The 26,087-nt window shown below is 36.7% G+C and overlaps 7 protein-coding genes across 8 annotated transcripts; 4 read left to right on the top strand and 3 right to left on the bottom strand.

The window, feature by feature from the left end:
- Positions 1 to 1,984: 1,984 nt before the first annotated feature.
- Positions 1,985 to 5,466, bottom strand: LOC125610191. Its single transcript, XM_048782225.1, has 13 exons — positions 5,046 to 5,466; positions 4,334 to 4,976; positions 4,123 to 4,249; positions 3,920 to 4,040; positions 3,741 to 3,830; positions 3,365 to 3,661; positions 3,114 to 3,293; positions 2,945 to 3,031; positions 2,797 to 2,868; positions 2,621 to 2,707; positions 2,433 to 2,540; positions 2,279 to 2,347; positions 1,985 to 2,188 (listed from the first exon to the last, which is right to left on the bottom strand). The coding sequence occupies exons 1-13, from the start codon at positions 5,271 to 5,273 to the stop codon at positions 2,114 to 2,116; spliced, it is 2,184 nt and encodes a 727-aa protein (XP_048638182.1). The 5' UTR covers positions 5,274 to 5,466; the 3' UTR covers positions 1,985 to 2,113.
- Positions 5,467 to 5,786: 320 nt separating this feature from the next.
- Positions 5,787 to 7,852, bottom strand: LOC111216245 (glutamyl-tRNA reductase 2, chloroplastic-like). Its single transcript, XM_022720675.2, has 3 exons — positions 7,491 to 7,852; positions 7,161 to 7,402; positions 5,787 to 7,036 (listed from the first exon to the last, which is right to left on the bottom strand). The coding sequence occupies exons 1-3, from the start codon at positions 7,687 to 7,689 to the stop codon at positions 5,933 to 5,935; spliced, it is 1,545 nt and encodes a 514-aa protein (XP_022576396.2). The 5' UTR covers positions 7,690 to 7,852; the 3' UTR covers positions 5,787 to 5,932.
- An 841-nt stretch (positions 7,853 to 8,693) lies between these two features.
- On the top strand, positions 8,694 to 9,020 carry LOC125575833 (ribulose bisphosphate carboxylase/oxygenase activase, chloroplastic-like). Its single transcript, XM_048734956.1, has one exon. It carries the CDS (start codon positions 8,694 to 8,696, stop codon positions 9,018 to 9,020), a length of 327 nt encoding a protein of 108 aa, XP_048590913.1.
- Positions 9,021 to 11,638: 2,618 nt separating this feature from the next.
- LOC106351248 lies at positions 11,639 to 12,145 on the top strand. The gene has a single exon (XM_013791064.3). The coding sequence runs from the start codon at positions 11,752 to 11,754 to the stop codon at positions 11,971 to 11,973; it is 222 nt and encodes a 73-aa protein (XP_013646518.2). The 5' UTR covers positions 11,639 to 11,751; the 3' UTR covers positions 11,974 to 12,145.
- A 2,041-nt stretch (positions 12,146 to 14,186) lies between these two features.
- LOC106346460 (V-type proton ATPase subunit C) lies at positions 14,187 to 16,882 on the top strand. Its single transcript, XM_013785797.3, has 11 exons — positions 14,187 to 14,440; positions 14,504 to 14,572; positions 14,648 to 14,775; positions 14,850 to 14,949; positions 15,108 to 15,175; positions 15,348 to 15,489; positions 15,590 to 15,706; positions 15,888 to 16,013; positions 16,106 to 16,189; positions 16,288 to 16,367; positions 16,485 to 16,882. The coding sequence occupies exons 1-11, from the start codon at positions 14,327 to 14,329 to the stop codon at positions 16,582 to 16,584; spliced, it is 1,128 nt and encodes a 375-aa protein (XP_013641251.2). The 5' UTR covers positions 14,187 to 14,326; the 3' UTR covers positions 16,585 to 16,882.
- Positions 16,883 to 17,016: 134 nt separating this feature from the next.
- Positions 17,017 to 17,591, bottom strand: LOC106351247. The gene has a single exon (XM_048782224.1). It carries the CDS (start codon positions 17,448 to 17,450, stop codon positions 17,115 to 17,117), a length of 336 nt encoding a protein of 111 aa, XP_048638181.1. The 5' UTR covers positions 17,451 to 17,591; the 3' UTR covers positions 17,017 to 17,114.
- A 1,556-nt stretch (positions 17,592 to 19,147) lies between these two features.
- Positions 19,148 to 22,273, top strand: LOC106445560 (transcription factor SCREAM2-like). Of its 2 annotated transcripts, XR_007340216.1 has the most exons (6): positions 19,148 to 20,284; positions 20,352 to 20,558; positions 20,650 to 20,820; positions 20,915 to 21,049; positions 21,510 to 21,691; positions 21,927 to 22,273. XR_007340216.1 is itself a non-coding variant. In XM_013887138.3 (4 exons), exons 1-4 carry the CDS (start codon positions 19,427 to 19,429, stop codon positions 20,996 to 20,998), a joined length of 1,320 nt encoding a protein of 439 aa, XP_013742592.2. In that variant the 5' UTR covers positions 19,148 to 19,426; the 3' UTR covers positions 20,999 to 21,234. The 2 variants fall into 2 exon arrangements, 1 of the variants encoding a protein (XP_013742592.2); XM_013887138.3 differs by lacking the exons at positions 21,510 to 21,691; positions 21,927 to 22,273 and having other exon boundaries at positions 20,915 to 21,234.
- Positions 22,274 to 26,087: the final 3,814 nt, after the last annotated feature.

Here is a 26,087-nt window from a genome sequence, read left to right as displayed (position 1 = left end):
AAAAGTATAGTTTCGTTACAATTAATTAATTGTAATGTGTCTAGATATAACTTTTTGAATCTAAAATTTGAACAGCATTCTGTTTTGCCTGATTAAATGCCAGAAAATAAATCTAATCTCACATCTATCATATTTCATAGTCAAAATCATCTTATAAATAGGAGGCTCAGAACAAAAAATTTCATGTGAATAAAATAGACCTTGCATTGTGAACAAATTTTTTTTTTTATTGTGAACAAATTAAGATACATGCGGATGAAAAACTAAGACACCTCTTGAGAAAAACAAGCATATGGTTTAATTTGGACACAGCCACTATTAATATGTTAAACCCTGTCAACTAACATGATAGAGATTGAATCTATTGACCAAGAAAATCACAATACTCAAACCATTGAATATTACTGTTCATAAAACAAAACTGTGAAGAAAAAAAGAAAACGAGAAAACAATATACGTAATAAGTATTCATTTACCGTGGTTACAAACTTACAATCCTATAATGAAATACAAGCAAAAGATGCCTTAAGTGGCAAGCAATATACGTAACCAAGTGGTCTTGGCCTAGTGGTAAAGGGGTTCCAATTGGAACTTCTGCCATGGGTTCGATTCCCCTTGGCCACCCATAGATACCTTAAGTGGCAAGAAAATCTGGATTTCTGTGGGCCTCTTGGTGATTAGTCCTTGGGCCTAGAAAGCCTTTGGGATCACACCAAGGTTATAAAAAAAAAAAAAAAATACAAGCAAAAGATATTGAGAACTGGAGACTAAAATATAGTAATATATATATGAAGCAAAATAATTGTGCTAAGTTTCTACACATAAAAACGATTCTATCTATTGTGAAGCGGGTTTGGTCCGGCAGGAGCTTCTCTGCCGGAAACTCCATAAATAAGGTCTTTCTTATCACCGGAGTGCACCACCGTTAACATTCTCTCTTCGGCAAATCTTCTCCTCCAGAATTCGTAGAACTCCGCCGTTGAGTGCATCGGAGTCTTCGTCCTACCAATATGGCGGCCATATGAGAGATGGAGTCCGCCTAAAAATAGGATCAAGATGATTAGAGATGACGATATACTCTGCCTCCAAGATTTCATTCTCTTTTTCTTACTCTCTTTCTCTCTGAGGTTTTGGTCTCTTTGATTAAGATCCGACTACTTAGGCAGAGATTTATATTAAAATAGTACAAGACGATGCATGTTCATGATGGACTTGTGGTATAATAAAATACTCGAGGCAAACTGTGAAAAGTCGAAACCAGCCTTTACGTGTTAGAAATATATACTTAAGTAGACTTTGGTAGATTGTGAATTTCAGCTGGTCTAATGATATAGTATTTTTAGTAGTTATTTATTTCCTGAATATCATTTTTCTCGACTGTAAGGACAACTTGTTTTGTTCAAATTTTCTCATTATAAATTTCTAAGAATACAAGAAATTTAATTATGTGATTTTGTTGTGTTTATATGATTGAATTATAGGCTAGAACACACGACCTACATTGAATAGAAGGGTACTTATGTAAACCTATCCACCATGGGATCGATTGAGTGCTCGCGTGGAACACCCGTTAGCACAGGCGACGCTCTTTGATCATCCGTTGACTTCTTATATCATTTGTTAATTTAACTTAGCCAGCAAATTATATACTCGGAATAGTACTAATATAATGAACAAAAAAAATACATATAATATCCATAGCAAAGTTATGATACATCTTTATTTGGCATCTTCTTTACCAGAAATTTGTTTTGTTTTCTTATTGACAAATCAAACTATCTATGCTTCCATCTAATGATAAATTTTAAACAAATCTAATCCAAATTGTATATAGTGTCACACACGTTACCTTATCACATTTCAACGACTGAGCAGTCAACAAATTTCAAATTCCAATGTTTATAACTCGGCTTTTACGTTTCCTTTGTTTCCGCAAGAACAACAGCCTACATTTTTCTCAGGTTCTACCTTTTCACATCACAGATACTCAGAAAATTTTACACTAGAAATCATTTATTGTTCTTGTACATATTACTACACAAGTCTTTAGGGTGAGAGACCCACTTTGAAGAATGAAACAAAACAGCAGAATCATTCATTCATCTATATTCTCTCATTCTACTCTGTTGGTGCAAGACATGATTGTAGTTTTCATCTCTTCTTTGCTCAACGATGCTTCCACAATTAGCTGCAATCAATAAACAGTCCCCAAAAAACTTAATCATCAATAAATCAAGACAAATAAGATTCAGTAGTTCTTTTATCGTTCTTTCTTTACCTCTTGCACTCTGTTACCAGCTCGAGCAAGCAGTTTGTATTGGTTCTCAAACATTGGCGCCATGTAAACCTACACAGAAACATTGTTCAATAAACTAACTATTCCAAAAAAGGGTTATTATTATTGAAGGATTTTGTGTGTTAAAATTGTGTACCTGAAACGTAGGAGCAAGACCAGGGCTCAAGAAGAAACGACCTTTTGAAACAGATTGGATTCCTTCAACCATTTCCATCTCTTTGATTAGAGACTCCACATCAGGCCACTGCAGAGGGAATAAACTTTCTCAGAAACCTGTTAAATAATGGTTTGAGATCACATGGTCACAGAAGATCTTTTAATTACCTCAGCGTCAAGCTCTGCGGCTTGTAACTTTCCCAACTGGTCATTATCACCAACTACAGACTCTAAGGCTTCTGTTAGAGGATCAGGCTGCAATAAAGATATCGACAAGGGTTAGACTTATATATCAAATGAGATACATACTTCTACAAGGGAAACTTAATACATATCTCTCTCACCGTTATTTCTTTTAGTGACAAGAAGATACGTTCAAGAGCAAAATCTAGCTGGTGCACTTTCGCCTCCACAATCTTATAACACCAACAAAGAAACATTTGTCAAACAGTTTCATTTCTTGGCAGAGTTAACGCTATTTCATGATATTACCTGGCCGATTTTGAAATATGAAGCAGGGTCTAAAGTGGCATCCCATGAAACTTCTGATTGGTGAATCAATGCAGGGACACCTTCTAGCTGTTTCCACAAAACATTTAAGTTTCAACAACAATCTGGATTCTGTTCTTGAGGGTCTATTAGCCAAGAAGGTACTACATACCTCGCAGAAAATACCAAAATAGGTAATTTTCTTGATGCAGCATTTCACAACATCCCCAACACGAAGCTTTGCCATCAGGTTTCGTTTCTTCTCAACTTCCTCCTCATTTTCTCTTGGCCTCATCGAGAATATAAGCTTCCTTGAGTTTCTATTAGCCATTACCACATTCACTTTGATTTTCTGCATTGATTAAAATGTTTAGACCGGCAAAAAAAAAAGCATTTCGATAAATAACGATTGAGATATTGAACCTGGCCAACAAAAGAAGATAGGAACTTCTGCTTCTCTCTGTCGTACACCATAAGAAGATCTTCCAGCTTCATATCAGAAGAAACTTCTCCATTGACTGCATTACCAACTTCGGAAGCTGCTAAGCTTGCATCTGGAGATGGAGCTTTAACATCTTGACCTCCAATTACTCCAAGGTTTTGTCGGTACAATGATGGATCTACACCTTTTCTTCTCAACCATGATTCAAACGCGAGAAATTTCCATTTTGCTGCTAGGTTCCGGTAGGGCAAGAATCCGATCAGAGATCCATAGGAAACCTGTAAAGAAGAGAAACTGGGTTAATAACCAAAAAGGACATGAAACCTTAAACTAGAAATGAGTGCAGGTCTTACTTACAGCAAATCCTCTAGTGCTGGAGCTTATTAGCTCAACATCCGCTCGTAGCTCTGTCTTAACTAGAGACTCTGCCTTAATCCAGTCACTTTCCTATCAAATTCATACAAGACGAGCTTATGATTTGCACTCTTATCTTACGAAGAACAAACATTTAGTGAAAAGAGTGTTCGTTCTAAAACCTCCAAGGAAGATCTCGTAGGAGGTCCCTTGAGCTCAATAGAGACCTGACTGCCTTCTTGGTTCAAGGTTACTGGTTGTCCTCTGTTTGAAACTGATGGCTCTGCGGAAGACGGGTCTAATCTATAACAATTTGAACCAGCCAAGTCAAAATTAGAAGAAATGTGAAAGAAAGAACTCATCAAGACACTAAACCGGAAAGAACCTTTGTGGTTTCCCTTGTAAAGATGCTTCCACAGTGGTCTGAGAAACTGGAGTTCTCTCGATTGGATCACTGTTAATGGTTTCCTCCTCAGAGGAATCTGATGATGTATCGCTCTCAAGCTGCATTTCTTGATTAAGAAAACAAGCATATGAATCAGCTCCATGTTAGAGTATTTGTTAAAAAAAGCTTTAGTCTTGTCTCTATCAATTACCAGTTGGAGCAGATGTATCTTCAATCTCAGGCAACTCCACAGCCTCCTCGTCTATGTTCTCAGGCTCAGGCCTCGCTTCTGGCTTCTCCAAAAGAGTATACTCCGAGTATACTACATCTTCTTGTTCTCCTTCCTCCAAAGTTAATCCATCGCTTAGAACCTTATCTTCCTCCGCATTCACACTCACTGGTTCCGGTTTTCTCAACAGCGTCATGTCACTAAACCTCTCATTCTCCCTATCATTCCTCATTTTCAATGTCAGGTTGCGTTTCAACCGCAGCTTAGACTCATCCTCCTCTTCATTATTCACATAATACGAACTCGGCTTTCTCAGAATAACATTAGGCAACGTCCTTTTCGGAGGAGTAGCAGCAACTGGAGGAGCAGCAGCAGCATCCAATGGCTTCTTCAGAGAAAAGTTTGGCTTTTTCACCACGGGCTTAACCGAAGCTTCGAACTTGACTCCGTCTCTAGGAACTGGCTTCACCAAGTTCAACCCATCAAGTGAAGTGGGTTTCTTCTTATCTTCCTTTGACCAATCCAAAGGAATCGATTCAATGTCAGGAAGCTTACCCTTGTTCTTGTAAAAAGACTTCTCAACTTCAACAAACGAAGCTTCTGGATTCACTTTCCTAGCCACTATCTGTTTCATCATTTCTCACCCATTAACAACAATCATATCATCGTCACTTTATAGAGAAAAATCTCTCACCTTGGCTAAAGTCAGTTTGGGGTCTTCTCCGAGTAAGCGGCCGAACTTGAGCTCCATTTGATCCCATTCGCTCAGCTTCGGCTCTTCCCTTTTCGAAGCAGAGACTACAAACCTCTTGTGCTTAGCTTGTACGTTTCTTCTCACTCCAACACTAGAAGGAAACAACGGGAAGCTTCCGGCGATAGAGACGGCGGCTGAAGCGGATGAGGATAAGGCGATAACGTCCATTTTCCGATTATGCCCAGATATATGATTCTAATTTCTCCGAGCTAGAATCATGGGTTCGATCAAAATCTCGAATTTCGTTTTAACTCGAGTGACTGGCTCGAGCTCTGTGTGAAGAAGTACAGAGGAGAGATGGGCTATGGCGGAAGGAGAAGGAGCTTTATCGGTTTAGCTTTGCATATTTTTTCGATTCCTGGTTCTACCAGTGGTGGAAAGACACGTGGTTGATGAAGCAATGACCAAGCCATTGCATTAACGTCTTTCTGTTCTTTAGTTTTAGAGGTAAACTGCTAGTCGTTTTCTTTATCATGAACGTCAACCACTGGTCTTCTTTCTAGTATAAACGGCGTATATTCCCTCAAGAAATGAAGCTAGGCCCACTTAATTTGGTTAGCGAGGCCCATAAAAAGTTGTTTGGAGAACTAAATTAATAGCGTAGGTGTGTAAGTTTGTGAACACGCATTATATGATTTATATGATTAAGTGGTTGTCAAAAAAAGATTGTGGCTATGTCAAAAAAAGAAGTAATAATAATAATTGTGGCTTACTTGTCATCAAAGACATCAATGAGGACATGTTCACTTTCTACTCAAGTTTGTTTTATAACAAGAGCGTGTCTTCTGACTTCTACGTACCTAAAAAAAGAGAGGATGCCTCTCTCTCTATTTTTGATCCATCTTTGCTCTGATCTTCTCCTCGAGTAACTCTAGTTCGAGTTCAAACATTCTGTTGAGAGCCTCCATGTTCTCTAGCGTCTCAGGCAGCGGTCTGTTCTCAGTGTCATCGCATCTCAAATGTTTCATTGGACCGTGGAGGATCTTGTTCACCATAGCTCTGGTTAGATCCTCTACTGCTTCCTTCGTCTTCTTGTCCATGTCTTTTCCATATTTCGACATGAACTTTACAACCGAATCAGCTCTGATTCTATCTGTTTTTCTTCTCAGTTTCTTGATTGTTGGAACCGTCTGCAGCGAGTCCCACCACGCTTCAAACTTTTTAGATTCCTCTATTATTATATCCTGAGCTTCCATTGCCTTCCTCGCCCTGTCTTCTTTGTTGGCAGCAACAACTTCCTTGAGGTCATCCACATTGCAAACACGTGCACAGTCTAATTCAGCAACACAAGATCCAACGTTTCTAGGAACAGAGATATCAACAAAGAGCCTCGCATCAGCAGGAAGAGGGAAAGACTCAACGTGTTCCTTCAAGAACAATGGTGTCTCAGATGCTGTGCTAGTGAAAATCACGTTGGCTTCTCCAGCACAAGCTAGCATCTCATCAAGAGGTTTATAAATGATCTCAACACCAGATGGAAACTCCTCTTGGATAGCTGCAACTCTCTCTTGGCTTCGGTTCACAACCACCATTCTAGTGCAACCTTTAGCAACCAGGTGCTTGATTACAAGCTTCCCCATCTTTCCTGCACCAACGACCAACATCGTAGCAGACGATGCAGATCCAGGTGGAAGCTTGGTGAGAGCAAGCTCGACGGCAGCAGAGCTAACGGAAACAGCTCCGGAGGCGATACCTGTCTCTGCTCTGGCACGCTTCCCAGTGGTGATAGCCTTTTCAAACAGCCCAGGGATAACCATACCAAACCCATTGCGTAGTTTCTCTCTAACTTGTTTAACCTGTGAGAGTATCTGACCTTCCCCTAGGACAAGAGAGTCCAGACCAGCTGAGACTTCAAACAGATGTTGCGTGGCGTCCTTGTTGTACAACAGAAACCAATGCTTACAGATGTCAGAAACTGGGATTCCACTTCTCTGCCAAAAGAGCAAATAGCATTTCATGTCAGCATTACTGTAACAGGGTCATCAAAGCTATAAACTTTGTCACGTTGAATAATTATCAAAGCTTGTCATTTTATGCCCAAACACACATCGAAACCTTGGACATCCATTGAGTGACTTCTCTGACACCACGGTGCTGAGAGAGAGCCAAGACATAGATCTCCATCCGGTTACAGGTGCTGAGAACAGCAGCTTCTTCAATATGATTCAAAGCGCACAACTCAGAGATAGCCTGAGGCCATTCAGCAACAGGAATGGCAAGCTTCTCACGCATCTCTAAAGGAGCAGTGTGGATGCTAAGACCAATCACAACAATGCTGCTTCTCTCCTTTGTGTATCCTGCAGAGAGAGAGAGAGAGAGTACACCTATCAGAAACTCAAACGCAATCAGGACACAACAAACGTCCAAGGCAGAGAGATTGGTTACTGTCAATGGCGGACTTCTTAAGCTGCTGCAGAGCCGAGACGCTTGATGAAGAAAGCTCGCAACGGATCAGACCTCCAGTTGTCTTGTTGTTCGTTGGAAAAGCACGAGTGCCTAACACCATCGGAGAAGAGGATGATGGATTATTATGATGTTTCGATGACAACATCTGGTTGAAACCAAACGCACTAGAAACCGCCATAGCCTTGATTTTAATCTCAGACAAAGTGCGATTTGAAGAGGGAAACGAACATATATCCGCTAGCTCTACGTCGATCGATTCACACAGACGGCAAACAGAAGATTTCGACAAGAATCGTTCGTAGCGGTTTACGTATCGAGTGCATCGGTCGGGCAGTAAAATGGCTCACCTAGGATTATGACAACTCGTTCGTAGCGGTTTACTTACAAAATTATTCTTCTAGGTAGAGATGGCAATTGGGTTGTACCGACCCGCCTTGTCCCGCCCCGCCGCGGTACACGGTCAATGCGGGTCTTCGCGGTACAGGCCCGCGCGGGATGCGGTTCCTAGAAGAGCTGCCCAATCCCGACCCGCGACTTGCACAAGCCTTGGCGGTACAGACCCGCGGGACTCCGATCTTCATCAACACATGCGCTACTGATGGCAATTGGGATGTACTGACCCGCCTTTCCCGTCCCGCCATCTCTATCCTGAGCATAGCACCTGCAAAAAAAAAAAAGACCAATAGAGATGAGAACACAACATGTCCTATGAATCAGTTGAACACAATGATGCTCAGCCAAAGGATTGAGAATCATATCGAAAGCGCACATAGAAACTCAATGTAACATAGAAAGAAAGAGATCTATGTAAGAAGACAAGTATATACTAGTAACCTAGTTATTGTGTGATTATCATAGAAACTCAATGTAACATGTTAATATACATCAGAATGAAAGTGTCCTTCATATGTTCATATCATTCTCCTCCTTTATCATAGAAACGACTTGCAACTTGCATGTCAGTTCACGTGAACATTGCATACCAAACACTAACATCAAAATAATGCATATTAGTATATGGAATCAATGTTTTACATAAGAGACGGAACATTAAAACAAAGCTGATTGAAACCATTGTAGCTTTGTTTTCAAGAAACAGCATGAGTACATAACATGAGTAATTTCAGTTCAGTGTTTTAATATAAATGGGTTAGAATAAGTTGATCAGCTGAAGCTTATGTAATGGTGTACAATGATGAGGTGAGGAAGTTCGTTGAGGGACTAGGAGTGGAGAAGATAAGCAAGAGGCTGGTGAACTCGAGGGAAGGTCCTCCAGTGTTCGAGCAGCCGGAGATGACTCTTGAGAAGCTTATGGAGTATGGTAACATGCTTGTGATGGAGAAAGAGAACGTCAAGAGAATCCAGCTTGCTGACCAATACTTTAACGAGACTGCGTTGGGAGAGAACGTCAAAAGAGTCCAGCTTCACTGTGTAACTTGCGTTGCAGGTAAAAGTGATGTTACTGATCCTGCGGCCAAAAACTTTGATCCAATAGCTAGAAGTGACTGATGGAACTTGTGTCTTCAACTTTTGAGCTTTTCCTACTTATAATTAAATCTTCTGTTTTTTTCTCTTCTGCTTTTGTGTAATTGTGAATTGGTTGCCGTTTTATCATAAACCATTTCTCAACTTTTCTTTTGCTACCTCATGTTTCTTATTTTTCCAGTGCATTAGTGCATTATACATAAAACTATTTTGTCATGAACAGGCTATTTTAGTTTACATATCGCTGCACTACAACTACCATTAACACTAGACAAAAATGAACAATAAGCTGCGGATGCCCGCGCGTCCCGCGGGATACACCGAACCCATTCTGACCCGATCCCGCACAAGCTCATCCCGCGAAGCCCGCTAAAAATTCGGGCCTGGATCTTAGTAACCAATCCCGCCCCGCAACAGGTCCAAACGGGCTAGGCCCGCGGGCAGGTTCAAATTTTGCCATCTCTACTTCTAGGTGATGATTGTTTCCATTAGTTTCTGGTTTTAGTTTTTGGTTTTTAGATTTTGGTTTTAGATTTTAGATTTTGGTTTTTGATTTTCAGCATTTAGTTTTGGTTTTTGGTTTTTAGAATTTGGTTTTGCTGTATTCTTAGTTTTTTATAAAATAAGCAATACATTTTTTTAAAATAATAATTTTTAAAAAAATTACCATTAAAATTTATCAAAATATAGTGGCTGTTATTTAAAATAAAAACATTACCATGTTTTAAATTATTTTAGTTTTAAGTGTTATACTTAAATATAATTAATAAAATATCTATAAATTATTAAAACTAAAATATTTTAAAATTCTGAAACTATTTATAAATTTTATTACATAAAATATTTTTCGTTTTTTAGAACTTGAATGGCTATTTTTTCAAATTAATATAATATATTGTTTTTATAAAATATTTTAAATTATAATTTTTAGTTGTTGTTTAGTATGTATAATAAAATTATTCAATAATTTATTTATAGATATTAATAAGTAATTGGTTACAACTAATACTAAAATTATCTTTATTTATTTACATATATGAAACACATAAATTATTTTACATTAATTTTATATGATAAAAAAAATTGTATGGGAATTTTATCTTTATGAAAACATTATTTACTTAATTATTAATTAATTAAAATATAGTATTTTATACAAAATAAACAAAATTCATTTTTATATTGAAAACCCACAAAAGTTGGTTTTTTGGCTTTCTTCACAAATTGGTTGAGATTTTGAAAAACTTGATTGGCAAGTGAAATGGTTTTTACAAAAACAAAAACTAAAAGCTAAAAACTTGATTGGATAAAAAATGGTTTTTACAAAAGCAAAAACCAAAAACTAAAACAAAAACTACAAACAATCAACCTCTTAGTGTATTTTAGTATTCTTTTAAATTATTTGACAAGCGACGTTAATTGATTCTATACTTACTTTTAATTTTTACATCTAGGTTAAATAAATAAAAATTAAAAACCATCTACCAATCAAATTATAATAATTTCTCAAGATTTCACTAGTGTTCGACACATATTTGAAAGTCATTTAATTGAATTTTCATGTAATATATATGAAGATTTTAATCAATTTATGTATTTTAAAACTATATACAGTATATTTGTAATTTTAAATTCTAATTTTTTTTAACTTTTTATGTTTTAGTTAGTTATTTGAAAGAAATAACTTGACAATTTATGATGTTTGGAACAGTATAAAACAGTAAAAATAATTATATGTGAGTATTATCAAATGCTAACAATTACTATTGCTTGCAAGCAATGTGTATGTCTTAGCCGCAGAATCAACTAGCCGTTTAGTAATAACGGAAACCATGGTGACACTGAGACATGAAAAATGACAAAAATTGGCGTTATGTTCTAGTGTTCTGCCGCGGTTTTTCATCCTGAAACTTGTGTACACTTGTCGCTTGAATTATCTGTGGCTGTGGGCCTGTGGCCTCATGGTTTATGGCTCCTTTCATCCAGGTTTTGATACTTTTTGGAAATAGTTTACTCTAATAAAAGTGTGTTTTCACATGCTCTGTATAAAATTAATATAGAAATATCAAATAACCATTACACCAAAAAAAAAAAAACCACTCCTGTCTGAAACACTCCTGTCTAGTAATGTAGTGATATTTGAAGCAATAAACAAAATATTTTGTTGTTGTCAGATTTCCATTATTATTAACAAACATCGTGACAATAATTTCTCTTCTATATATTTGTTTATGTTTTATTCGATCCAACATAAATACACGTGATATAATCATATTATTTTAATGTGTCCTGCGACATTCACTAGACATCCACGAGCTAATCCAAATTCAAAAGGTCAAAAGTTGAACCTAACAAAACATATTAAAACCAAAAGAATTGGTTCGATCATATCACCTTCTTCGCAAAAACAAACCATGGTGTAAAAATCCAACGAATCTTCCACAAATTAGGAATCTTTTATATTATTTAACTTAAATAATCACCAGCTTTCAGCAGAAGTAAATTTCTATTATAAGGAAAGCACGTTTTCATTTGTGGAAAAACAATCCAAAGACATAAAATATCTGTGTATGTAATTATTTGTGCCAAACAACATGGGACATAACGCCCACAGTTTTACCCCCTCTATAAATTAATTTCAGTCTTTCACTTCAACTCCATCAAGAAACTTCAAACTGCCAAACAAAGCATTTCTTTCAAATTTTAATCACCAAAAACACTCCCAAAGTCTTTTCACTTCTTGCTTCATATTCCAATGGATGTCTACATATCTGAAGAGTATGTCAACCGCAGGAGAATGGAGAAAAATGCTGCAGCTGTTGCCGGAAAGAATCTGAGGTTCGGCTTTTGTGCATGCGATAGACTGGAAAAGAGAAAAAACATTCCTCAGATACCAGAACCTGGGCCGGAGAATGAGTTTCGGGTCACCCGCGGTGGTGTTTATGAGAGTTGTGTTTTCCAATGCTTCTCGCCGTAATAACCAGAGCGTTCGCGTTTAGTGATTCAAACGTAGACGCAGTTGCATATGCATGGGCTGTTATATTAGCTGTAGCTCTTGTATTTGTATCTCTTGGTTTTTAACTTTTTATGCTACTAATAGTGTATTTATAGCGGGGGTTTTAATAACTACGAGTGTGTTTATCCATAAACTACAACAATGTATAATTAATACTCCCTCCGTATTTTAATATAAATCGTTTTACGGCTATGAACGTAGATTAAGAAAACCATTAGTTTCTTATATTTTCTAAACAAAAACATAATTAATTATTTACCTAACCACAATTCAACTAATAGAAAAATAGAAGATATATTACCATTAGTCATACAACATTAATTATTAATAAATTTTACATAGAAAACCGAAAACGACATATAATTTAGAACAAAAAAATTTCTCTAAAACGACTTATATTAAAAAACGGAGGGAGTAGATTCTAGATAACTAAATAAGATATGTCAAGTAGTGTGATAAAAATATTGAACGACATCAATTGAAAAGATAGTAGTAGATAAAGAACAATCAGACTTTTGGAATAAAAACAAAAGCTCTTAATTACTCTGATCAGTTAATCAATAAGACAAAGTGCTAAAACGAAACTATACAGCTGGTCGCATTCTTAGAGTCAAAAGGTCAACAGATCGAGCAATGCAAAAATTATGTAATCTGACTCGGTAATGCGGTTATTACGGAAAGCCCTTCTACAAAATCGATTTAACTTTGGGTTAAGCTTGGTCATTCCTGACCGGTTGTATGCGTCCGGTTAGAGCGAGCGATTCTTGAATTATCGATGTGCGTCATTGAAAACCAAATAGAGTGATGAAATCAAGTTCTGTTCTTGTAGCCGGGCTTCCGATTTGTAGCCGGGCTTCCTAGTTGTAGCCCAAGTACTCTATCGAAAGTTAGCCCATGATTGCTTTTGACGAGTAGACTACAAATGCATACGTACGTCGGTTGGTTTTGTTTGTTAGTCTTTTAATTTTGTGCAGGAAAAATAATGTATACTTATGACAAAAAGCTACTTAACTGATCCCAAGTGTATCAATAAATCAGTTTTAGGTTATCCTTAGACTAACCAGCTGCACCAATGGCACAATAACACGGTCACCTCAGTTCTCATACAGGTTTATTATCTAAAATGTTATATATGGGAAATGTAGTGAGAATCGCCTAAGATAAGTATGAAATACGTGGATGTATGTGATTGATTTGGACCGTATACATTAATGTATATACAATATAATCATATTTAAAAAATATAATCATATATACTACACTTTTCTTTCTATATACAGTATCAGTTTAGTAAAAAAATCTATATCGAACATTTCCAAATTCATATACGTCTATAGATCTGTTTCATATTATTTAGTTTTAAATCCATCACCACAGAACAAAACTCTTATCTCTATTCTCGAAACACGAAATTATTGTTATTAAACTGATAAAATACTGCTAAAAGATAAGAAAAGACTTTCAAAATGAATAAATTCTTATCATGGTGCAAACAAGTTGTATATTAGCCAACAAAAAAAAATAAAACGAACAACTTCAAATTTTAAAATTATTAAAAGTAACAAATGAGAAGAAGAGCTCTAGAGATAGGCATATTCGCTGAAATGCTATAAAAGGAGCAAATTGTGTGAGAAAATGAAAAGAGTAACAAGAGAGAAGATAGGTTTTACATGAAGAAGAGAGTCTGATATCTAGTAGCCAAGGATGACTTGCCTGCGCTTAATTCATCTCAATGATTCAACCGTCTGGGTTTTTCTAGCCACATTCTAAAAACAGTTTGTTAAAAAGATGATTAAATCTTGAGGTTTATGTATCAGGCAGGCAGTCTCCTTGGCTATCTTAATATGCTCTCTTTATTCATGTTATACCAGTATCTTCTTCCTATAATATATGAAAAATCTAACGTCTAGTTAGAAGCATATTTTTGTGATAGCACAATTATTTTCCACGTCATTTCTGAAGAAGTTTAACCTTCCATACACATTCAGGCCAGCCCTGATTTTAGCTCTGCTTTCAACATTTAAAAACATTATGAATTTGCAATTGTGACAATCTGTAAATGGTGTTTGGACTTTTTGCTAACTTGAGTGAAAACCTTTTAGTAGTATAGGAGTTGTGGTTGGCCCATTAACTCAACGTCCAGTCAGGTGGAGAACGTGCCGGGTGATACTAAACCGGACTAATGCTATTATATTACCGGTTTGGTTTACTACTCGTTTAGCAATTTATAATTCGAACCGGTAATCCATTATTGATTGAAGAAGTAGAGATCGATCCATCGGAGAAGAAGAAGAGAGAGTCAGATTGAGAAAGAATGACTTCGAGGTACTGGGTGGTGTCTCTACCAGTGAAGGACTCTTCTTCCACCTTGTGGAATCGTCTTCAAGAGCAGATCTCCAAGCATTCCTTCGACACTCCGGTTTATCGGGTACGCGATTGAAAATGATCTTGTGTGATTACGATCTAATAATCTCTTCGATTTGTTCCGCAGTTCAACATCCCTAATCTTCGTGTTGGAACATTGGATTCTCTACTCGCTCTCGGCGATGATCTGCTCAAGGTAAATTCGCCGTCTTCCTCCGATTGGATCATATCTTGTTGGTGGTGGTGATTATAATAAAAATGAGATGTGTAGTCGAACAGCTTCGTGGAGGGAGTTTCTCAGAAGATAAGGAGACAGATCGAGGAGCTGGAGAGGATATCTGGTGTTGAGAGCAATGCTCTTACTGTTGATGGAGTTCCTGTTGATTCTTATCTCACCAGGTTTCTCATTTTTTGGTTGATTGCTAGTTTTTTGGTGATCAATTCGATAAAGAACAAAACTTTTTTTTTATAAGGTTTGTCTGGGATGAAGCCAAGTACCCAACAATGTCACCTCTCAAGGAGGTTGTTGACAATATTCAGTCTCAGGTTGCCAAGATTGAGGATGATCTCAAGGTAAGAAAGCTTAACCTTTAGCTGAATGTGCCCGTTGGTATCGAGTTTCTTCTTGAAGAGTAGCTGGTGGATCTCGTTTTGCGTTATGATTAGAATTTTCTTATTGTGGTTTGATGAAATTGTGGTGTTTGTTGACTCTGATTGCACTTGTTATTCAGGTTCGTGTAGCTGAATATAACAACATCCGAGGTCAACTCAATGCCATTAACCGAAAGCAAAGTGGAAGGTATTTGTTTTCTTTCTCTTATTCGTACTTTGATTTCTCAATCGGTCTATGTTTGCTTGAAACATATTCTTCCTTCCATGTAAAGGATTTATATTTCTCTCTGCTTAGATTTTTCACATATATTTTGTGCCAAATGTGTGGCTGATCTTCCTCATTTTTTTTTTTGTTACAGCTTAGCTGTTCGTGACCTATCAAACTTGGTTAAGCCAGAAGATGTTGTCACGTCTGAACATCTCGTGACTCTTCTTGCAGTTGTTCCAAAGTATTCTCAAAAGGACTGGCTAGCATGTTACGAGACATTGACCGACTTTGTGGTAAAATTATTAATTATTGTTGAGTTCCATATACTACCAATGTTGAAACTACTACTTTGTTGTACAGTGGTTTTAATCAATTTATTCTAACTCTTCTCAGGTTCCCAGGTCCTCGAAGAAATTGTTTGAGGATAACGAGTATGCTCTTTACACCGTCACTCTTTTTACTCGTGTTGCAGACAATTACAGGACAAGTGCCCGCGAGAAAGGGTTCCAAGTGAGTATTTCTAGTCAACTTCCTGATATTTACTTACTAGAGCTTTCTTAGAAGTTAGAAATAATCATCTGCCAGTAGCTGTGATTTGTCCTTAAGAACTGTTGTATTCACTGTGCAAGTTGCGACCCTTGGTTGATTCTCAAGGTTTGTAAATCATATGTTGTACACCTTTCTCTTTTAGATTCGTGACTTTGAACACAGCGTTGAAGCACAAGAGACTCGCAAACAAGAGCTACAAAAGTTGGTTCAGGATCAGGAAAGCTTGAGAAGCTCTCTTTTGCAGTGGTGCTACACCAGTTATGGAGAGGTACACAGTAACTTTGTATTGCTATGCTCTTGTATTATCATCTTAGAGTTGCAAAACCTGAATTTATTTTGATCTTTGATTGATATCTGCAGGTTTTTAGCTCCTGGATGCATTTCTGTGCCGTGCGTATATTCGCTGAGAGCATTATGAGATATGGTTTACCTCCGGCTTTCTTGGTAAATTAAGAGTACAAGCTATGCTTTTCTATTCCCTCAACACTGTTAACTCCATTACCAAATTACTTTCTCTTGTCTCATGATTTGTTATTTTCTAGGCATGTGTCTTGTCTCCGGCTGTAAAAAGTGAAAAGAAAGTCCGCTCCATTCTTGAACGCTTGTGTGATTCTACCAACAGGTATGTTAAAAAAGCCTCTGCCTTATCTATTATAAAGGTGGATTCATCTATAATAAGTAGGAAGGCAGGTTTCAGTTTGAATTTTTGAGTCTGATGATTGTATGAAAAACAATGCAGTGGATACTGGAAAAGCGAGGAGGATGCAGGAGCCATGGCTGGTTTAGCCGGTGACTCCGAGACGCATCCTTATGTATCCTTCACGATCAACCTTGCTTAAAATTTGATGAGAGATGGCTTGATGCTGCTTCTACGTTTATGCCTTTATCTGTTATATTTGTTTGTGTTCTATATATTTCATTGTTATTATATTTTGATTTTTTTTGTTTCAAAATAAAAGAAGGGAAATGAAGGTGGCACTCAGGAGAGAGATCTTACTGTAATTTTATTTTGGTCGGAGTCTTGTTAGATTCCGATGAGTTTCTGATACTTGTGGACGAGCAGAGGTTATACAGTTGTTAAAGCCTTTCGTCATTTTGTCACTTTGTTGCATTATTAAGCTGTTTCGTTTTTGTCTCTTTTTGTTTTGGTCTGAATGATATTATTATTGGTATTTTCGAAACACGCTATTTGGTGTCGGAAATGTTCTGGAGGTGGTGAAACACACGTGATCAATTTAGAAATAATATTCCAGCCTTTCATTAGACTAACATTGAAAGCAATTATACTGCTTAATTGAATTTGTTTTATTTAAACAAAATACGCATACACACGTATTAACGGTGACACTGTAAAAGCGAACTACAAAGATTACAACATTAATGAAGTAACAGTCCCACAGATACCAACAATGACCAGAACCAAAGAAAGATCAGGACGGAGCTGCATCGACATGCCTACAACATTCCCATTAAACTGGCCTGAGCTAGGACCAGGCGCGGGTGCTTCTGGAACAGGAGAGGCAGCAGTATCAAATGACCGGTTTTTGGTCGGAGAAGGGAAAAATGAAGACATATCTGGTGCATTGATATACGGTAAGACAGCAGGAGAAGCTGAGATTGTGGATTCACTAAAAACCAGAGCCCATTGAACCGACACAGCGATCAAGAGAAACACTGAAAGCGAGAAGCTACAAGACAGAGCCATAGGTGTTTCTATTTTTTCTTCTTCTGTTCTGAAAAAGAAAGATAGCTTTTCCAGAAGATTATAAATAATAGAACAGAGAAGGAGACTGGTTCCTTTGTTCCCATGTGTGTGTATGCGTGTCTTACTTAGAAACAACGAAGTGAATGAATGTGTTCACGGACTAAAGTATGGGTCCTTTAACTGTTACACATGTCTGTTTTTTTGGTTTCTTCCTCTTGAGTAATGTGATTGCATTTACATTTTTTCACTTCTACCACCTAAGGGTAACAAGTAGAAAAAACTCTCTGGTCTGCAAAGTTTGTGGCAGTAGCATGTAACCTGCAAAGCTTGTTGATCTTCTTCAACAGACTAAAATGGCGTGTGAAGGTCTTGTAATAATTTAGAGCTCATTCTTGTTCTGAGATTTTTTTTTTAAATAAGTATTATAAATAAAATCTTCCCAATAAATCGGGAATCAGATACGGTTACAAGCTTGTTTTGAACAAAATATGAAATCAATCTATTACGATCCTAGCTTCACCCGTCCACTAAATCCGACACATTTCGCTAGTTTATTTTTTGAAATCCTTCGACTTTGGTAGCTGTTCTCTACCATCGGCGTGATCCTCAAAAAAGTGAAGTTCTCCTCGTTGCCGAAAATGCCGGAAGTTCTCTTGACGTCTCCAGAATAGCTAGTTCCCGATGATCTCCACTAAACTTGCAACTTTCTTTGTCTATAAAGCTCAAACGACCAAAGGGGATGATTCAAATACTTACCGAGGCGGTACTGGGCGCAGGAATGTGAGATTTTAGATAGTAAAAAGAATTTGATGGTGATGATGATAACGCTGCAACAGTCTAAGATGAGCGGTATCGTTTAACCACTTTACCTTCCAACCGGTTTTCCACAAATGATGTAACACGTTCACAGAGGAAGTCTCCGCACAGATCTTATGTATCATTGCGGGGCTGCATCGAAGCATACCGGTCAGAAGACACTTTATAGGTAACGAGTGTGCGAAGAGAAGAGGAAAAGTCCTGCTGTTTACATCACCCAAATGTTTGTTCATCATTCTGATGATTAATGGTTAACCGGACATAATTGCTAGCGAGAACCATTTCAAGGTAGGAAACCGAAATTTCAATTAGAGGGTTTATAATTTTAATGACAAAGCCCAAACCCATTTTAGGAACTTTATAAAAAAGATCAAATCTTGGGCTTCAAGTAACACATTAGCAAAGGTCATATGAGATTTTCTTATCAAACAATTATCTAGGTTGCGCAGGAATACTTATGTGAATAAAAAGAAATATTTGAGAAAATACGGTTATTCCTTATTAAAAAATGAGTGGAGGTAAAGGAAGATGAAAAAAAGGGGACCATGGCCTTGTTGTTATAAAAAAAAAAGGGACCATATTGCGTCCGACATCTTTTTATCCCAATTAATCTTTGAATTATTGGATACCCTTTTTACCTTTTACTGGTCGATTATTGATTCAATGTATAATAGTCTAATTTGTAGCTGGATATCCAAAAAGGCAAATTCAATATGAAATTTGTAATAGCTATAATTGTCCAACAATTCACAAAAAAAAAAGGTTGATTACTGAATAAATTGCAAGTTAATATAACATGTAAATAAATGAAGTAAGTAATCCAATTTAAAAAAAAAAAACTAACGGTAGATTGTAGCCTCTGCTAAGTTCAGCTCTGACACTGTCACTGAACTATTCCCGCAAAAAAAAAAGAAAAAAAAAACAGAGAGGTGGCAAAAGATGAAGCGGAAGTAAGAGAGACGGAAAGCAAAGATAGTCACGAGAATCATTGGCAAACTCCTCTTTTAAAGAGAAGAAGAAGAAGAAAGATTTGGCCTTTTTCTTTGAAGAGATCTCCTCTGCAAGATCCTCGTGATTCCCCTTTAACGCCTCCCTTCTTTATAACTTCTCTCTGAAAAATATTCAAAGTATCTTCTCCAAAGTTCACAACTTTCTCAGCTATGAACGGAGTTTGGCTCGACGACGACGCCGGAGAACATTCTCAGGCGGGCTATAACGATGAGCCTGTGCCGTGGGTTAGAAACCCAGAAGAAAACTGGTTTAATAACTCACAACCACACGATGATTCTCAAAACGAGTTCAGATTCAACAATGGTGGGTTTCCTCTAAACCCTTCAGAGAATCTGCTCCTCCTTCTTCAGCAATCCATTGACTCCTCTTCTCCCTTTCAACACTTCACACTCGACGCTACTACTCCTCAACAACAACAACAGCAACAACAGTCTGTCTTAGCTACAAAAGCTTGCATCGCTTCTCTCCTCACTGTTCCCACCACCACCAACAACAACAACAACAACCCTTTTGATAACTTCGGTTTCGACTCTCCGTTTCTAGGACAACTAAACCAGACTCCAAACTCCATGAGTTTCCCTGTAATGACTTCGCCACCTCCGGACTTCCTCCCTTCCCGGTCATGTAACGTGTTCAGCCCTCTGGAGTTCGAGGGCCTCGCGAGCGGCGTTTTCGAGAACAGAGCCAAGGTTCTGAAACCTTTAGAGGTTTTGCCTTCCTCTGGCTCTGAGCTGACGCTGTTCCAGAAACGAGCTGCAATGCGTGAGAGTTCCAGTAGCAAAATGTGCAACTCTGACTCTTCTTCCTCTGAGGTGAGGAGAGAGGTTGGTGATGAGACTAGTCGTGGAATCGTGGACATCTTTAACTACGAGTCTGATGAGCATAACAACAACAAAGGGAAGAAGAAAGGAATGCCTGCTAAGAATCTAATGGCTGAGAGAAGGAGGAGGAAGAAGCTTAATGATAGGCTTTACATGCTCAGATCAGTTGTCCCCAAGATCAGCAAAGTGAGTAAAGATTCTTACCTCTTTTTTTCATTTTTTCATGTTTCTTAATTGTGGATTTTGCATGCAGATGGATAGAGCATCGATACTTGGTGATGCTATTGATTATCTTAAAGAGCTCTTACAGCGAATCAACGATCTTCATACCGAACTTGAATCTACTCCATCAAGTTCTTCAGGCTTAACACCGTCACCACAAACGCTACCTTACCGTGTTAAGGAAGAGTTGTGTCCATCTTCCTCCTCCTTGCCAAGCCCTAAAGGCGAGCAAGCAAGAGTAAGAATAAACTCATTTGTTTGCTTGTGGACCAAACCAGACTCTGTAGTAGTTTTTTTAAGTAAGGCTTCTTTGTTTTTGTTTTAAGCAGATTGAGGTTAAGTTAAGGGAAGGAAAGGCAGTGAACATTCACATGTTCTGTGGAAGACGACCTGGTCTTTTACTTTCCACCATGAGAGCTTTGGATGACTTAGGATTGGATGTTCAACAGGCCGTGATTAGCTGTTTCAACGGTTTTGCTTTGGATGTTTTCCGCGCTGAGGTAAACATAGTACGTAGATGCTATGCTGATCATTACTAATTATTGTGAGTGAGGATTAGTAGTAGTATAAACATGATTTGTTTCTCTTAATCAGCAATGCCAAGAAGGTCACGAGGTGTTTCCTGAACAAATCAAAGCAGTGCTTCTAGACACAGCTGGTTACTCTGGTTTGCTTTGATTCCAGTTCCTTTGCGGAACAGAAGGAAGCATCTATGCAGCAAAGCTAGAGGTCTATAAGCCTTTAATTAACTAGTCAGCAATTTTCTTACAGTTAGTTTCATTTTATCAGTCTTAATCTTGTATTGCAGATGATAGTTATTAATTTAATCTGGCTTGGACAAAAAAAAAACATGTGTTTGTGCATGCTCAGTTCAACCTTTTCATACTCGTTGCATAAAATAAACTATTTCACATATAACCAAAATAACAAGGGAAATTGCATTGTATGGCTATCAAAAATATTATAATTCGTCCCATAACTAAAAACCCTAACTTTTCATTGTTTCTCTTGCTTTTTATATAATATGGCCGTATTGTCCCTGTTCGAAACCGGAAAAACCTACTAGTTAAAATATTAAATTAATAATTATTATTTTGCAAAAATAAATCGTATCTTTTTCAGAGTCACATATTTTCCACAATAACTTTTTATTGGTAACAATCATAGAAATTGAGTAGTTTCACCCCAGATTATCTCCGCTGCGTTTTTACCGACTTTAATCATGGCGCTAATTCGACTAAGAAAGGCGTTTGCGAAGAGGATTGTGTTGTCTGAGTTTCTGGCTCAACGCTTTCAAAATCTAGAGAAGAGACAAGAAAGTAACAGGCCCGTCGGGATTTGAGTCGATCTTCACCGATTTGCATTCCTAATGTAAGTTTCGATTTGGTCGATTCGATTTCATGAATCTGAAATTGCATGTCAGAATCTGTTTATTAACCTATGGTAACCGCAAGTTAGGGGTTTTTTCTTTGCATAGTATGGTTTCTTCTATTCTATTTCTAAGTCATTCCATCTAAGTGAGTTGGTAAATGGAATAGCTTTGTAAAAGTTAATTGATGTATATTGATAGTCATGTTAACACATTTACCTTTTTTCGGTGTCTCAGATTTTTAATGGACGATTTACGAATGCCAAGTTGATTGTTCAAAACTGGATTTGAACTAGCTATCTGGAAAAGGGTAAATAGCTATTTCAACCTTTGTTGAATTGAACTGATCAAGACTTACTAGAGGACGACCATTTGGAATTGTAGAAACATTACGAGGAAGTATTGTGATGGGGTCCCATACATTCTATGTAATACTATTTTCTAATTTGAGACTTATGTAATATTACTATACTATTTTATCATGTTTCATTTCATTTGACGATTACTAAAAAGTGATCTATTTTGTTAAGAAATATAGTTTGTAATTTTCTTAATTTTTAACTATCGTTACATGTTTTTATGCCTGTTAAAATCGTACTATGATCTATATTGTATAGTTTAATATTTACATAATATAATTTAATATTACGTAATATTATGTATTTTTTATATTTTGATATTTGGGTTTAGAGTTTATATTTGGGTTAGGGTTTACTGATTCGAATTAGGGGTTAGTATTTAAAAGGTGAAGGGGTATGGTTAGACATTTCATAATTTCACCAATATGTACTATGTTATTTATTTTGTTCCATTCTATTTGGGTTTCTGGTTTATATTTAGGTTTAGGATTTATATTTGGGTTAGAGTTTAGTGATTAGAGTTTAGGGTTTAGTATTTTGAAGGTGAGGGGATATAGTTGAGGTCAGCATCAATTTCTTTTATGCAATCATAGACATTTCATAATTTCAACGATATGTACTATGTTATTTACTTTGTTCCATTCTATTTGGGTTTATGGTTTACGAATAACAGCATATGATTTGCTACGAGGATACAAGAGGGTTTATATTTTCTTGTTGTATCATTGTTATAAATCGATTAATTTTTAGGGGTTTAGGTATAGTAAGTTGCGGGTGTGAGCGGCTTTAATATGTAGGTTTTCCCGATAAGGTTTATCATAGTACTTAGACTATATGGTATAGCCCATATGCAACTTTTCAAACCAAATAAATGTGCCTTCATGGATTTAATCCTTGTTCTAAAAGGCGGCCGCCTAGCCGTATACTCGGCCGAGTAGTCGCTCCACGTCAATGAACCGACTCGATTAAGACCAATTCGGTCACATTAATCGGGCCACATATAGTCGGCCGCCTAACTGATTTACTCGGTTCAAAACCGATTTCTCAGCGAGTAACGAGCCGTCTTTTTAAACTTTTCGACAAGATATTGGGCTTGATACGAAGCCCATCTTGCAAACTAACTATTTAGCTAGTGCTACGTTTATTTATAGGTGATGTTAGATGTTACTTTTGTTATCATTAGACGATGTGGGATGTTAGAATTTCAAGTTTTTTACTTTTAGTATTTCATTAAGTAGTAAATTTTATTGGGCCTAGACTGGATCAGACTCGGAATGAGTTTTTTAAAACATTTTTACAGATTTTATCGACTTAAGTCAGTAGAACAAACATTTAAAATAAATTATGAGATGGTGGTTTCTAATTTGTATGTATAAAATGTAGTATTATACGTATAAAGTACAAAAAATTCCTCCCCGCGTACTCCCCGATTTTTTCCCGCTTTTCAATAAATCGCTAGGCCCACATGTGCCGCACGCGTAGCGCCTAGCGAGTTTCCGAACAAGGAATTTAATATTAGAAAACAATTTATAGATTGTATTTGGATTTATAGTTTTCTGACTAGGGTTTAAATTTACTGAGTAGGAGTTTGAGTATATTATTTAGCGGTTGTGGTAATTAAGTAAAAAGCCTATGTCTTATCCATATAGTGTTTAGTGATTAGTGGCTAGACTTTAGTTTATGGAAGATTAGGGTTGACATCGGATTTGAGTTTATATTGCCATGTAGGGTTAGTGATTAGTCGATAGGGTTTAGTTTATGTATGATTGGCGTTGACATTAGGGCAAGTATTACCACATTCCATGAAGGCATAACCATATCAACATTTGAGAAATATGTTAAAATGATATTTAGATTGCAATTACATTCTCACTTTTTCTATTTCATATGTTTCATGTAGAATAGAAATGCATTTTACTGAAATTTCAAAATTTGGATTAGTTTATGAAAGATTAAAGTTAACATTGGATTAGGGTTTTTTGGGGCTTAGCAATTAAAAGTTGGGATAACGTTTAGTATTTAGTGGTTGTGAATGTGATTACAATTATATACTATTTCGGTGATATGGAATATACTTTTTTATTAAAAAACTTTATATATTATCTATTCATTTTACTATCCATAATAACTAAGTATGCAGTAAATAATGTTGTGACGTTGCCTTTTTATGTGATGTGCTATTAATATATCTACTTCAACCACAATAACCTGCTACTATTAAGGGTACAACCGGATCAAAGATGTGCTAAATGTTAGTTTCTACATTATGTCAAAATCAATGACATTTACTTAATTTCTTCTCCAAATATGGCTAGTTCACGAATAAGGCCAAATAACAAACTAGAGATTTTATTTTCTTTCATGCTTCCAAATACAACGTTCAACTTTCCAAATATATGAGATCATATATAAGTTGAACATAAGGAGCTTTCCAAAATAGAAGAAAACATAAAGTAAAAACAGACTTGGAGGACACGTGAAAACACTTGAAGACCTGCTTTACCAAACGGATAAAGATACGCAGCATCAAGATGAGTGATGGGCGGTCCAAGTGGAAATCGTACAATGAAAATGCGAGACTCTATCCTCGATTTCCATTGTTTTGAGAGACACCTGAGTCGGATTAGTTCTTTCACCCTAAGTCTCAATAAGATCTCTTCTATGATGTTGTCCGGTAGTGCTGGTGGTGAAGTCGCATCCATGTCTTTCTTCTTTTCTGTTATGAAACAACCAATGAATCCTTCTTGTTATATATCTTGTATTTGTAGGAACCTTAATTTACTTCAATGAGATAACTGATATTTATAAAAAATAATAAAAACATAAATCTAAATTGCAATATCGAAATAAACTGATATAGAAAATTGCAGAGTCAAAATGATAAATTTCTTTCTTTGAATTTTTAAATGTTCTTTATAGTGCTCAGATTTTCAGGATATAACTGTTGTGTTTCTATCTCCAAACACCAAAGATAGAATCTATCGATTTTTTTTATATGTTGTACTTTAAGACACACAAAAAACTATAAACTAAAAAATAAAGCATGTGAAGGATTTGGTATGAGTTGATTACTTGGTGTCTTTAATGAAAGGAGAGTGGCTCTTTTATAATCCATATGGTCAACAAGAACCCTAAAAATAAAGATTTGAGAATTAATTCTCACATTAATTATTTTGACAAATATTAAGACTTAGTTACAAAGAAATTATAACTGATTTTGTATGCTTAATTTTACATAATAATGATATAAACAGCATATATGAAAATAAATATTCTTTTTGTACAACAAAATTCAAAATAGAATTTGAAAAATACACTTCTTTTTCTGGTTTTTGAAAATTACCCTCTACTAAACAGATGCACAAAGGTAACCAAGTAACTTTGGTGTTATATTTCATTAGCTATTGAACCAGGCTTCGTAAATAAAAGACGGGCCCACTATCAGCCCACTAAAACGGGCCCTAGGTTTGCCTTCCAAATAATTTGAGCGGATAAAGAATATACATAAAGATTTGGGGCTAGATTAAAAATTCCATAAGAATTTTAGCCACCGCCAAGCCAAACTTTAGCAAACGGTTGCCTTTCATCGTTCTTCTCTTGCATCCCCTCTTCTTTGACGTATCGAGAGAAAGAGGAAAGTCAGCACTTATTCGATATGGTGGACGAGCCTTCAGCTCCGATATTGGCAGTGGAATCAATAAATGGAACGGAAAGCCTTATTCGCCAGTACTACCAGATACTTGAGAAACGAAGGACTCTACCAGTGTGGCAGCAGAAAGGGGATTTCTCATAATCTTTAACGACAACCAAACACTAATTCTCGTTGGAGAGACTGGTAGTGGTAAAACCACTCAGGTAAAAGTTTCAGTCTTTTTGTTTAAATTTGATATGTAGAAGAAAACATTAAAGTAAAAGCAGACTTGGAGGACACGTGAAGACACTTGAAGACGTGTTTTACTAAACGGATAAAGATACGCAGCATCAAGATGAGTGATGGGCGGTCCAAGTGGAATCGTACAATGGAACTGCGAGACTCGAT

The sequence above is a fragment of the Brassica napus genome, chromosome A6, assembly GCF_020379485.1.
Source record: "Brassica napus cultivar Da-Ae chromosome A6, Da-Ae, whole genome shotgun sequence".
In the NCBI taxonomy this organism is placed as follows: Eukaryota; Viridiplantae; Streptophyta; class Magnoliopsida; order Brassicales; family Brassicaceae; genus Brassica; species Brassica napus.
The sequence above is the reverse complement of the archived record's forward strand: the minus strand, read 5'-3'. Positions and strand labels throughout refer to the sequence as shown.